We start from the raw sequence: 14,800 nt of genomic DNA, 5'->3' as shown, positions 1-14,800 counted from the left end.
AAGTTTTCTTACCTGTGAAATAGAGAAATAAATGTTTCATAAGATTTTTGGATATAAATAAATGAGATAATATATAAAACTTAGAATATGGCCTAGCACATAGTAAATGTATATTATTATTATTTTCTATATCCTTTAACTTTATCCTTCACTACTTTTATGGAATTTTTCATTTTTGCTGTCACACTTTATTTTGAGACAGGGTCTCACTATGGAGCCCAGGCTGACCTCAGCCTCCCAAGTGCTGGGATTATAGCTGTGCATCATTATGCCAGCAACTATCATACTTTAAATTTCTAGTAACTCTTCCTTGTTCTCTGCAAGTTCCTTGTTTTGAAATGGTATCATGTTGTTTTTTTCATTTATCTGATGATATTCATGACTTCTTTTATGTTTTCTTTTTTGCATGTTCTCTATGTTACCTGTAAGTTTCTTTTATCTATTTGTTCTGATCTCTCTTTCATTTCAGAATTTCCTTAAGTGCCTGGCTGTCTGCATATGTATGAAAGTGGGCATTAAAAAGATAACAGAGGCTCTGTGCACATGAGTATGACATGTGGACTGGTAACTTTCTTGTGGATTTTCCTAGCTGGGCTGCTTTGTTAGAGAATACTTCACAAACAGTTAACTTTCTTCCACTACTTGACACTGTCTTTAGGGCTTTTTCTTGGACTGGTCAGTTTTCTTCTAGAAGAATCATCCAGTTTCCTGCCTTTAGTAGTATAAGCCTGGCTGCCAGTGTTTGGGAATAAATATAGGAAGAGGTCTGTGTGGCCTCACCATTCACTATATTGATTATCTGTTTTCAGTATAGCACCTGCCCACCTTAGCTGTGCTGAGTATCATCAGATTCCTTTAGATGCAGTAACTTGCCTCAAGAAGGTAAATTCCTAGTCCTTCTTTAGGGTATGGTAGGATAACTAGAAATCTAAATGCTTCTTAAATAGATTTTCAACTAATTTTCCTCTCACTAGTTCCAGTTTTACCCCTACTTCAGAAGTATCTAGTGCTCTTAATTCCTTTCTGGGATAAAGCAGCTTGTTCCTTTCTGGGATAAAGCAGCTTGTCTTGCTTTTTGCTCTTCTGTTTGCTACGTTAGGTTCCCATTTTCCTGGGTATACTTGATCCATTAGTACTTAATTCCCTGTTTTCAAAACTTTATAGCTGTTGAGTCTCCTCTCCCCATCTTGCCCTTTTCTCTCTTCTCTCTTCCTTTCCCTCTCCCCCCAGGCTAGCCTCTAACTCCTGGGCCCAAGCAGTCTTCCAGTCTCAGTCTTCTGCTTAACTGGGGCCTCAGGCATGTGCCTCTATACCTGGTTACCTTTTTGTTTTGACTTTACAAGTTTATGTGCCTGTTGATACTGTTTTAGAAAGATATTGGGGGGGCAGGAATGGAGGTAAATTCTGTGTTCAGTGCATGGTCTTTCCACCTTGAAATCTTTAGTTTGATAGGAACCTCCTTGAGTTTTCTGGAAAGATATCATTACATAATACATGAAAATTATTTTCTTAATAACTAGAAGTGATGATGAACTGATTCCATTTTCAGTCTGAGGATAAAAGATGATGTTATAATATTAAAGTCAAGCAAGAATTTTTTTTTTTTTTTTTGGGATACTCAGTCCTCACACTGAGCTATATCCCTATTCACAGGGAAGAATTTTCTTTCATTCTTTTTCTTCTTTTTTTTGCAGTATTGGGATTTGAACTCAGGACCTCATGCTTTCTAGTCAGGTGCTGGACTGGACAAGAATCCTTCTATTTATGCCTTCTGTGTAGCTGAAATGACAGGCACATCACTGTGCTCAGTTATTAGTTGAGATAGGGTCTCTCATACTTTTTGCCCTTGCTGGCCTCAAACCATGATCCTAGAGTAGCTAGGATTACAGGCATAAGCCACCTTTCCCCCTTGCTCAGCCAAGAATTTTTTTTACTAGCACATAATTTTTGTACAAAGGGATTTCATTTTGATATTTCCATACATGCATAGAATATGATCTGGTCATATTCACCTTCTGTATTACTTTTTCTCATTCCCTTTTCCCCTCATTTTCTTTACATTTTTTATGGGTGTCATTATGCTATTTTCATGCATGTGTATAATGTACTTTCATCATATTCACCTCCTTTCAAATTCTCCCTTCCCTCCCTCTCATCCTCCCTCCCCAAACAGGTCCCTTTTACATTTTTATATGTGTATAGATTTTTATATATACATAAACACACACATATACATACATACATATTTAGATCTAGATAGAAGGAAGCAAAAAAAATTTTTTTTTTTCTGGAGAGACTGGGGTTTGAACTCAGGTCTTCCTACTTGCAAAGAAGGTGCTATGCCACTTGAGCCATACCTCCAGTCCATTTTTGCTCTGGTTATTTTTGGAGATAGGGTCTTAGGAACTATTTGCCTGCGCTAGACTAACCTTGAACCTCGTTCCTCCTAATCTCAGCTTCCGAAGTAGCTAGGATTACAGGCATGAGCTACCAGTGCCTGCCCCCAAGGAAGAATTTTTGTATTTCAAGAGTCCTGGGTTGGAAATCCAGGTTGTCCAGTATGACTTGAGATAAATAGGTCTTTCTAAATCTTTTTCCTCATCTGTGAGCTGATAGTTATGTCAATCTTAGGAGGTTATTGTAAGGGTTAAATTAGATTGAATATTTAAAATGTAAAATAGGGTATATACTCAGAAAATGTGAGTCAGGCATAGTGACTCAAGCTTGTAATCCTAGCTACTTGGGGAGCAGTGATCAGCAGGATCACAGTTTGAGGCCAGGCTAAGAAAAAAGTTCAAGAGACCCCATCTCAGCCAGTGGTTGTGTATGGCGGTATATGTCCGTCATCCCAGTTATGTGGGAAGCACAAATAGGAGCATCACTGTCCGGGTTGACTCAGATATAAAATGAGACCCTGTCTCAAAAATAACCAAACTAAAAAGAGTGGGAGGTGTGGCTTAAGTGGTAGAGCACCTGCCTAGCAAGTGCAAAGGCCCTGTGTTCAACCCCCCAGTATTGCCCCCCAAAAAAAAAAGTTAGCTTCCTTCCTTTGTGGAAGTTTTATGGAAACCAGTATTTTGTTTACTGTTGATAATGAGCTTTTCTAAAGAAGTGAATTCATCATTTCACTAAACTTATCCCTTAATATGTTAAAATTTAACTATTTTTGATGACTTCTTAACTGCTACATTAAACATAATTTCTTATATTTTTACTTGATAACTAAGATAATCTTTATGAATGTTACCTTTCTTTTTTCATTTTTGGTAGTACTGATTGTTTTGTTTTTAAACACTAGAGCCTTATGCCTGGTAGGCAGGTTCTCTCCCACTTGAGCCACACCCCCAGTCCTTTTTCTTCGTTATATTTTAGATAGAGTCTTGAGTTTTTACCCGTGGTCAGTCCCCTTATAGCTGGGATTATAGGCATGAGCCACCTTGGCTGGCCATGAATTTACCTTTCATATGGTATTAAAGTTACTGCTTTCTGAGCTAGTCTTTGATTAGGTAGTGGTTAACCTGCTGTACTTCAAATTGCAAAGTCTACTTACTGTAATGTTTTTACTGCCTTCATTGCTGGATCTTATTTTGTAAGTTATTTTTCGCTTTTCCTGCCTCTTGGCTACTTTTTAAAATTTGGTATCTGAGAAAATAGTATAATAAAGTTATAGCAAAAAGAGCACCTACCTCTCATCTATATTCTTCTGTTTCCTTACTAAACAAGAAGCTTATATGTAGTTTAAATTATATTGCAAATTTGTTTTTCTATTTCTTCTATGGATTGTAAGCTGCTTTGGACTTTGTCCGATTCATATTCCTTGGTGTTGAGAACAGTGCTTAGCATGTACTAGATGCTAATTAATTATTTGTTGAATGAATTAGTTAATAAGCAAATGAGCTAACATGTGGATACATAGGTCTGGTTCCTGTACTAACCCTGCTATTTTTTTTTTCTTTTTTTGCCATACTATGGTTTGAACTCAGAGCTTACATGTTGAGCCACTCCACCAGTCCTTTTTTGTGAAGGGTCTTTTTTGAGATAGGGTCTCTCAAACCATTTGCTCGGGCTGGCTTAAACTGGCATCTAGCCTTTCTTTTTCTTTTTTTTGGCAGTACTGGGGATAGACCCCAGGGCCTTGTGCATGCTAGGCAAGAGCCCTACCACTAAGCTACATCCTCAGGCCTTTGCTGCCCCTCTTGAACCTCAGTTTCCTTATAAGGCAAAAGAAAAAACAGTACTTCTTAGAGTTTCTATAAATGTCACCTAATATTATTAACTTTTCAACCTTCTGTGGTAGACTTATTTAAAAATACTTATAACAGATGGGGGTTCCCCTATAAGTGAAATCTGTGAATTTTTTTTTTTGATTCATTGATTTTACCATATCTATTTTTTTTCTTCTGAATTTTCAGTCAAGCTGGATAGTTGAGGTTGTTAGACTTGTCCAGCTTTCAAAAGGGCACATTTATTTCTAGAGTCATTTAAAAGCCATGCCATGAGTTTGCAGACTCAGAACCTTTATCTTACTGTGTTGAAAAAATAAACAAATTAAATTAAAAATCAGGCTTTTTTTCCCCCCAAATGATTATTGAGCATCTGCTGTGTTCCAGTTGTAAACCTGTACTCTCCTACTTCATGTGTACTCAGGACCATCAGTTTGATTATTTCTTAGAAAAGTGGAGTATGATTAGGACTAATAAATACTCTATGGGTATTTTGTTTATTTTCTTATTTTCCTTGTGTTGGGTAATTAGATTTTTTTTTTGAAATTTGTCTAACACTATTGTCATTACTGCATTTACCTTGGATTTCTAACAAATCCTGTATAAGTCAACTTAAAAATTCTTTTAGGTAAGGTGACTTTTACATTGAGTATGATTATTTATGAATTTGTGGACTTTATTAAAATTTAAATAGGTTGTAGATCTTCAGGAAAGAGAAATTTCCTGAATATGGTGCCTTCATTTAAAATACAGCATCGGTGCAGCACTGATATAAACAAAGCGACAGAATATAGCTTAATGCTTTCATGTGCTTGATTGATATTTTTCATTTTGTCCTTAGGGTGCAAGTCCCAGCACTCTTAAGGAGTTTTTGTGAGTGCTAGAAGGTCAGTAATTTGAATTATGGCCTGAATAAACACTGTTTGGTTCACTTGGTTTCAAAACCCTTTTTATGTCCCCCGTTGTAATAAGTAACTTTGAAGTATAAGTTGATTTCTCCTAGGTGGATCTCTAATTTCACTTAGCCCCTCTACAGATTAGAAATCATTTTGCACACTGAAATCTAAAAATATGTCATATCATTTGTATCAATAACCTAAAACATACTTTTTTTTTTTTTGGTATGCAATTCAAAGCAACCGGTGTGCAACTGTTTATTTCTAGAATTTTCCATTTTATATTTTCATATCGTGGTTGATCCTGGGCTAAAATGTACTCTTAAAGACTCTAGATTTATTTTGCTGAGTTTTGTTTCCTTAATGTTAGAAGCCTACATGCATACTCATTCTGAAACTGCAAATATTTGACACAAGAGTGAACACTGCCTTTTCCCTTGCCCATGACAGACATTGCTAATAAACCTATAGCCTACTTTCCCCAAGCCTTTCCGAATCACTTCTGTACCACAGAGTCATTATTAGCATTGTGCCTCCAGGGAGCCACTACTATTGGTCAGAATTGGCAAAAGTGAAACCTCTTGGTTTGTGATGGTAGCTATGAATTCTTTGTATTCAGGGATAACAGAATTTGGAGAAGGAATAAAGAAAATGTTAATGAAATAAAATAAAGTACATTAAAATACTTTTCCAGATTGATTTGACCTATAGTGCCTTTATTGATGTCCCTTTAGCATTTATTAAGTAGGAATAAACTACTAGTAAGTACCATTTGTTAATTGCCATATATTGACCACCTGCTATGTGCCTAGTAGATGCTTCACATCATTCTCTCATCTAATCCTTGTAATGATTTTGCAAGGTAGGTATTATTATCCTCATTTTATAGAAGAAAATTGGAGCCCAGAGATTTTAACATGTCCAGGGACCTACCATTTGTAAGTCATAGAGGCAGGAGGATTGAAACATAGGTTTATTTGACTCTTTAAGGTTGTGGCCCTGTTACCTATATGGTAATTCTCAAGTTTGTGTGATGGCTTCTAGGTTGTTTTCTAATAATATTATATAGGTATTTGATGATCAAGTCTATGTGTAAGTATGCTGGTACGTTATTCTGGTCCAGACTCGTACCTATCTTGACTCAAATAATCAACAAAGTCTTTAAAGTAATGGACAAATACTGATATCTTGTAATTCTTTAAAACACTGAAAATATATAGCAGTGTTATAGTTAAGGTTTCTTTAAGAGGTAGATACAGAGAACAGACATTCAGTAAATTTTTACTTACTGATTTAATTTCAGGCATTTAGGACCAATATAAAAATGAAAAAGTTTCTTTCTTAAATTCTTTAGGTTTTTCAAAACAATTTTTCTGTCTTTGGTAGGTACAAATAATTTCAGTGAATGAAGAAAATACTCTGTTCTGTTTTGGGTATCACTATAGCACCATTATATTCATCCCTAAATAAAACTGTAATTCTGCTAATACATAAATAATTTTTGTGCTCTTGACTGTAAAATGGGGATAATAGTATCTCTGTCATGGAATTTGGGGCAGATTAAATAAGCCAATATGTATTAGCTCTAGGAGCTATTCTTGATTCTCTTATTTTTCCAACCCTGACATTCCATTCATCAACAAGTTTTATTTTCTTTTCAGAAAAATCAGAATCTGATCAATTCTGTTTATTTTTACTACCAATACTCCAGTCCAAACAGCCTCTGTCAATTCTTGCCTCGTCTATTGCAATAACTTGTTATCTCGTTTCATTGTTTCTACTCTTGCCTCTCACTTCATAACAACTAGAGTGATCTTTTAACTGTGAATCACCTTTTATTGTTCCTCTGCTTAAAATCCTCCCATGGCTTTCCATTATTCTTTGTATAAAATTTAAATTCTTTACTCTGGATTTCAAATTTGACCTGGCTTCTGCTTGCTTTCCTAACCCTCCTTGCCCTGTATGCTTTTGCTACACTGTCTTTGTTTGTTTTTAAATATGTTAAACTAATTTCAGTCTTGGGTCTTTTACTAAATACTACTCTCGCTGTCTGAAATGCCTTGTCCAAATCATCTACAGTTTTCTAGCCATACTGGCGAACCTTTGACATCACTTTCTTGCCTCTCCTTTTCTCCATTCTCCATGTAAAGGAAGGAGAAAATCCTGTTAGTTTTACCTTTAAGATGTACTCACAATCTTTTCACTTTTTATATTTCCATCACAAACACTTTGCTCACTATCATATCTGCTTGGTTTATTTTGTGAGAGCTTCTTAATTTGTCTCTCTGTTTCTACCTTCATTGTCTTATTGTATCTTCGATCTAGCAGATAGAGTAATGCTTTTTTTAAAAAATAGACCTTTTAAAAAATAATTTACTTTTTATTTTTGACAGTACTGTGCTTGCTAGTCAGGCTCTCTACCACTTTGAGCCATGTCCCTATCCTTTCTTGATTTAGTTACTTTTCAGATAGGCTCTTGCATTTTTGCTCAAGGCTGGCCTCAGACCACAGTTCTGCTACCTTATGGCCTCCTGTTAGTAAGGACCATGGGCACACACCACCACACCTGGCTCATTTGTTGAGATGGTGTCTCATCAACTTTTTGCATGTGCTGTCTTCATACTGTGATCTTTCTGATCTGTGTCTCCTGAGTACCTGGGTTTACAAGTGTGAGTCACTGTGCCTGGCCCTAGAATAATTGTAGATTTATTAAAAACTTAGGAGGATAGTTCAAAGAATTCTTATGGACCTTACATCCAGTTTCCCCTATTAATATTTTTCATTTTTATTAATGAATAATATTAATGCATTAATATTAACTAAAGTACATGGTTAATTCAGATTGCCTTGTTTTTTACTTACTGTCTTTTTTTGTTCCAGGCTGTCATTTAGAATACCAAATTATTTTGCTAGTATGTTTCCTTAATATTAATGCATTAATATTAACTAACATCCATAGTTTATTCAGATTTCCTTGGTTTTTACTTATTGTCTTTTTCTATTGCAGGATCCCATTCAGTATACCATATTATCTTTACTTGTCCTGTGTCCTTAAACCTTACTATGAAGGTTTCTCAGACTTTAGTGTATTTATTTTTTACAGTAAAGTTTATTAGGAAGGACTATACTTTCAATAGCCTGAAAGTGGGTTGTCTTTATTTTTGATGACTTTGACAGTTTTGAGAAATACTGGTCAGTATTTTATATGATGGCCTGCTATTAGAATTTGGTTTTCTCTTGATTAGTCTGAGGTTATGAGTTTTGGGAGGAAAACCATGGAGAGAAAGTGTCATTTGCATCATAGTAAAGGTATAAAACTATCATCATGATCTTACATTATCTAGTCCATTATTTCTCCTCAGTTATCTCCTACGGCTTTCTGCCTTGTAAATTCTAACCCTGTTCATCAGGTCCTTAAAGTTTCTTGAGTATACCAAGCTTGCTTATGCCTTAGGCCTTATATTTGCTACTCCCTGTGCCACCTTACAGAGATATAGTCAATGAATACCTTATTAAAAAAAATCATATAGCACTCATCATTTATTCCTTTACCCTGCTTTATTGTCTCTTTCATTTGTTTCTGCATGACATATTTTTAGTTTTTTTACTTGTTTATTATTTCTCTCCCTCTACTATAATATAAACTAAATGAAAGTATGAACTTTGTTTTGTTCATTCTTCTGTCCCCAGCATCTCAAACCATGCCTGGCACATAGTAGATGCTCAATAAATATTTGTAAATGAATGAATGTCCTAACTGCTTTGTAGAAAAAGTGTACCAAATGATACTCCCTAAGCAGTATGTTGGAATTTTTATGATGCTACTTCTTACACAGACTGAATATTATCTTTAAAAATATTTCATTTGTGAGAATTGTTGCTTTTAAATAATTTTGATGATTATTAGTAAAATAAATTTTTCATATATTTTTAATTGTATATTTCTCTGTTGAATTTTTTTCTTCATGTTTTATAAGCTGTTTTTAATTGTATATGAATTTGAATACATTAATAGTATAGTAGGTTCATGAAAATAACTTATTTTTCCTTCCTTAGGTTATTATAGTGACCACATCACCAAGTTCAACCTTCGTGCCCAACATTCTCTCCAAATCCCATAACTATGCAGCAGTCACTAAGCTTGTACCAACGTCAGTCATTGCTTCCACAACTCAGAAGCCACCCGTCGTTATAACTGCTTCACAATCCTCTCTGGTCAGTAGTAGCAGCAGTGGCAGCAGCAGTTCCACGCCGTCACCTATTCCTAATACAGTTGCGGTAACAGCTGTGGTGTCCTCCACACCATCCGTGGTCATGTCAACAGTAGCACAAGGTGAGTGATGATTCAGTGTTTAATTCTGTCCCTGTTGGTATGTGGGAATTTTGAAGAAAACTCCTTGCATGTGTTTTTCTGTCATGGGGTGAAGGTCTCTGCTGTCAGACTAGTGACTACTTACTCTTCTCCTTCCCTCAGTTTGAGGATGTCAAACTAGTAGGTCATTCCGTTTTCTTTGGTCTATACTTATGTTCTGTTCTGCCCTTCCCTGATAATTTGTTCTTGTAATTAGTTTTTTTAATTTATTCTTGTATTTGTAAACATATGAGCAAATATGTATATATTTTGCCTTTTTCTTAGATAAAAGAGAACATATTATATCCACTGATGTACACTTCAGTGCTTCGAAAGGGTCTTTTATTTGGTGCTTCTAAGTATGGTGCTAGTAGTACAGCAAAAGGTGATAGGTGAAGAGTGTTTGGGGTGTTATATGGAAGGAAATAGTTTATTTTTATATAACTACTTTTTACTTGATTCTTCTTTTTTTTTTCCTCCAGATTGAGTGTTTATCAGACTAGAAGCTATAATGAGTTGTTTTGGTTATTTCTCACATCTAACCTCTTGTTCTCCATTAACCAAACAATATTTGCTTATTCTTAGGTTGATTCCACTCTAATTGGTTGCTTCTTATATAATTCTGTAGCCACTATCTTTTTCTTACTTGGAGAGACAAATTTTCTTTCATCTTGTTCTTTTCCTCTTCTTCCTTGGTGTGCTCATGAACTATTTACCCAATATTGTGAAAATCTTCCACTGACCTTTTATTTTCCCTCCTTGAGTCCACTTCAGTTTAAGTAACATGCTGCTTCTAATTACATTGTATCCACTAATGCTGCTCTTTTCATTTAATTTAGGCTGGCTCTGAAGTTGTTTCTGTGCTCCATGCCTTTCAAGAAATTCCCCAACAGGAGGTGTGGCTAAAGCCCTGAGTTCAAACTCCAGTTCCACCAGAAAAAAAATAAAATTCCCCAACCCTGTCAGTTTGAATATGATCCCCATTTAGCATCTAAAAGTATTTGAAGTTTTTTAAGAACATGAAGGTTATTAGTGAATTAAGCAATTTTAGAGAATAAAAGTCCACCAGTATTCCCAACACTTTACCAGAATCACACTTTACATTTTATATATTGCTGCCTTTTACCCATGTCAATAATGGTTATGTTTTCTTGGAATAAAAATTTCATATTCCATTTAGTAACATGCTATCTTCTCATAACATTGCTTTACTAACATGCTTCTATTATTGTTATCCTGATTGCTTGCATTGCTATTTAATACTTCTGTTACTACTGGATAATTTATTAAATTATTCCCCTATGTTCAGTGTTTAGATTATTTCCAGGTCTTAATATCCTAGCTTAACCCACAGTAAACATCTTTGTGAATTTAATAGGGCTTTTCATTTTATTAGAACCAGCACTCAGGAGCAGGATTATCAAGTGATACGGTTGAAATTTTTTGGTAGTGTTTGCTACATGCCATACTTTATTTCCCTAAATCATAATATCTTGGAACACTTCACTAGTATTTGGCCAATACTAAGTCTGTATTCCCCTTGTTTATAATATAAGACAATATAAACTAAAGCCAAAATGTGGTAGGGGAAATAATTTATAGGATTAAAATTATTTTATTTATTTATTTATTTATTTTTATTATTCATATGTGCATACAAGGCTTGGGTCATTTCTCCCCCCTGCCCCCACGCCCTCCCTTACCAACCACTCCGCCCCCTCCCTCTTCCCCCTACCCCCTCAGTAGAAACTATTTTGCCCTTATTTCTAATTTTGTTGTAGAGAGAGTATAAGCTATAATAGGAAGGAACAAGGGTTTTTGCTGGTTAAGATAAGTATAGCTATACAGGGCATTGACTCACATTGATTTCCTGTGCGTGTGTGTTACCTTCTAGGTTAATTCTTTTTGATCTCACCTTTTCTCTAGTTCCTGGTCCCCTTCTCCTATTGACCTCAGTTGCTTTTAAGGTATCTGCTTTAGTTTCTCTGCGTTAAGGGCAACAAATTCTAGCTAGTTTTTTAGGTGTCTTACCTATCCTCACCCCTCCCTTGTGTGCTCTCGCTTTTATCATGTGCTCATAGTCCAATCCCCTTGTTGTGTTTGCCCTTGATCTAATGTCCACATATGAGGGAGAACATACGATTTTTGGTCTTTTGGGCCAGGCTAACCTCACTCAGAATGATGTTCTCCAAGTCCATCCATTTACCAGCAAATGATAACATTTCGTTCTTCTTCATGGCTGCATAAAATTCCATTGTGTATAGATACCACATTTTCTTAGGGATTAAAATTATTGATACTATTAAATCAGTATATTTTTTATACCAGATTTTTTTCTTTAGTATCTATAGCTAAAAGACAAAACATGTGTAATACTCTTATATTTATGTATTACCTTTCCTTTTCACTTTTTTTTTGTTTTTTTTTTTTTTAAGTCTTGGGTCTGTAGGGCTCATGTTATAACTCCTAAGCATTTTTGATACTGTAATTAGTCCATTTTTCCTTCAGTAGTGGGGCATCTTGGCTGTTTCCATAACTTGGCTATTGTGAATAGTGCAGCAATAAACATGGGTGTGCAGGTGCCTCTGGAGTAACCTGTGTCACAGTCTTTTGGGTATATCCCCAGGAGTGGTATTGCTGGATCAAATGGTAGATCAATGTTTAGCTTTTTAAGTAGCCTCCAAGTTTTTTTCCAGAGTGGTTGTACTAGTTTACATTCCTACCAACAGGGTAAGAGGGTTCCTTTTTCCCTGCATCCTCGCCAACACCTGTTGTTAGTGGTGTTGCTAATGATGCCTATTCTAACAGGGGTGAGGTGGAATCTTAGTGTGGTTTTAATTTGCATTTCCTTTATTGCTAGAGGTGGTGAGCATTTTTTCATGTGTTTTTTGGCCATTTGAATTTCCTCTTTTGAGAAATTTCTGTTTAATTCTCTTGCCCATTTCTTTATTGGTTCATTAGTTTTGGGAGAATTTAGTTTTTTAAGTTCCCTTAAAAAACTTAAAGGACTGGTTACCAGTCCTTTGTCTGATGTGTAGCTGGCAAATATTTTCTCCCACTCTGTGGGTGTTCTCTTCAGTTTAGAGACCATTTCTTTTATTGAGCAGAAGCTTTTTAGTTTTATGAAGTCCCATTTATCTAAGCTATCTCTTAGTTACTAGTTTTTAACAGTAAGAAAATTTGTTATCTCACAAAACCAGAAGTCCAGAAGAAGGCTTTAGATAAGTTAGTCTTAGTTCATTGTAGCCATCAAAGAGTTTCTTTTCATGTTTCATTTCTACTTTCTGTGGCCTAACAGCTTTATTTCTCAGGTAACATCTTGGGCGAGATGAGTACATTCCAGGTATCACATCCACCTATGAAACTTCAAAATCTAAAACATACAATCATACAATGTTTGGGAACATCCAAAACACACATCTTCTGTGTAGCTATCTTTGGAAAGAGAAACCTCTTCCAAAAGTCCTCCCAGGAGTAGATTTCTCCCATGTCATGTTGACCACAAGTAGCTTAACATCATCCCTGATAAAAGTAATGAGGCTACCATGACTGATTTATTAGATCAGTTAGTCATTGCCCTCTAGGGCTGGCCAAGGCTAAGCCCCTGAAAACTGTGTGCCAATGCCCAGGAAGGTGGTTCCTTGAGGGGAGAAAAAGGGAGGGCAAAGGAGAAAGGAAGTTAGACTGCCACCAAGAGTGTTTGCTACATTGTATCATTTATTAAATGGCTTTAGAACAATTGACTTTTCATTTGGTTCTGAGAATGACCAAGAGATTAAATTGATTGATAGAATTATTCAAATCTCTTCATTTTGACTTTTTTTCTTTTTGTTTTGTTCTCTTTTTTTCTTTTTTGTCTGCTTGTGTCAGCTATTGAGAGAAGTATCAAAGTCTCCATTTATAATTGTGGTTTTGTACTTTCCTCCCTTTAATTTTGTTTTTGTTTTATGTGTTTTGAACTCTCTAGTTAGGTACATACATTTAAGATTATTGTATCTTAATGAATTGATGCCTTTTTCATTATGAAATGCCCCTCTTTATCTCTGGTAACTCTTGATTTTAATATCAGTGTTTCAGCTTTAGTGGTTTTTTTTTTTTTTTTTGGTGGTACTGGAGTTTGAACTCAGGGTCTCATGCAGGCACTCTACTTGAGCCATGCCTCCAGCCCTTTTTCTTGTGTATTTTTGAGATAGGGTCTTGTGAACTATATGCCTGGGTTGGCCTCAAACTGTGAATCTCCCAATCTCTGCCTCCTGAGTTGCTAGGATTACAGGTGTGAGCCACTGGCATTTGGCTAGTGTTTGCCTTTTCTGATATTAGTGTAGCTTCTCCAACTTTTTTATTAGTGTTTACTTGGTATGTCTTTTTTCATCCTTTTGCTTTTAACCCATCCATGTGTTTATTTTAAAATGCATTTTTTGAGCATTGTATCATTCTTGCTTTTTTATCTAGTCCCACTATCTGATTAGTGGGACTAGATAAAATGTTTAGTCCATTTACATTTAATATAATTATCTATGATTGAGTTTAAATTTGATCTTGTCAGTTGTTTCTACTTATCTATTCTTTGTTCCTTTCCCATCTTTTCTAGTCTTGGATTTTTTGGGTTTCCTTCCTTCCATCTTTTTTATTTCCTCATTGGTTTATTAACTATACTTTTATTTTTAAAATACTTGCTCTAAAGTAAGGATCTCAACCTTCACATTGTTGACATTTGGATTTTGTTATGGGGTTGACTTGTGGATTGTAGGATATTTAGCAGTATCCCTGACCTTTATACTAGATGCCAGTAGCATACTTGGAATCATGACAACCAAAACTATCTCCAGTGATTATCTAATATCCCAGGGTGTGGTGATGGCAAAATTGCCCTTGGTTGAAAACACACCTTTAGAGCTCATAATATGCATTTGTAGTTATGACAGATTATTCAAATAATATAATACTTCATGTATTGTGTAAGAACCTTAAGTATCCACCTATTTCCTCTGTCCCATCCTTATACAGTGGTTGTCATGCATTGTGTGTGTGTATAAACAAATTATAAACTTCTATACATGTTTCATTATTAATAGATTTGTTCCCTGCAAAAAGTCTTTGATATTTAACAAATTTATCATGTACTTTTCCTACTCCAGCCTTGAGGTCAGCCTTTTCTCTAAGGAACCTGGTTTCTGTTAGTGGAAAGTAATAAATCTGAGTGCTATATATGCTCGTTGCTAGGGAGTATATGTGCATGTGCACGTGTGTGCACATGTTGTTTCACAATTATGCACATACATACTTAATATCTGTTTATTTCCACATGTTGGAAACTATGAATTACTGAT

At 35.4% G+C, this 14,800-nt stretch overlaps 1 protein-coding gene across 10 annotated transcripts in view; it reads left to right on the top strand.

The window, feature by feature from the left end:
- The window catches only part of Emsy (EMSY transcriptional repressor, BRCA2 interacting), a 124,327-nt gene that overhangs the window by 67,685 nt on the left and 41,842 nt on the right, over nucleotides 1-14,800 (top strand). For all 10 annotated transcript variants that reach the window (XM_074082604.1, XM_074082595.1, XM_074082577.1 and 7 more), the window contains one exon: nucleotides 9,176-9,452. In XM_074082604.1, coding sequence (XP_073938705.1) covers nucleotides 9,176-9,452 — 277 coding nt within the window. The remainder of the gene's footprint in view (nucleotides 1-9,175; nucleotides 9,453-14,800) is intronic.

Source organism: Castor canadensis, chromosome 1 (genome assembly GCF_047511655.1).
Source record: "Castor canadensis chromosome 1, mCasCan1.hap1v2, whole genome shotgun sequence".
Taxonomy (NCBI): domain Eukaryota; kingdom Metazoa; phylum Chordata; class Mammalia; order Rodentia; family Castoridae; genus Castor; species Castor canadensis.
This window is presented reverse-complemented; position numbering and strand designations above follow the sequence as displayed.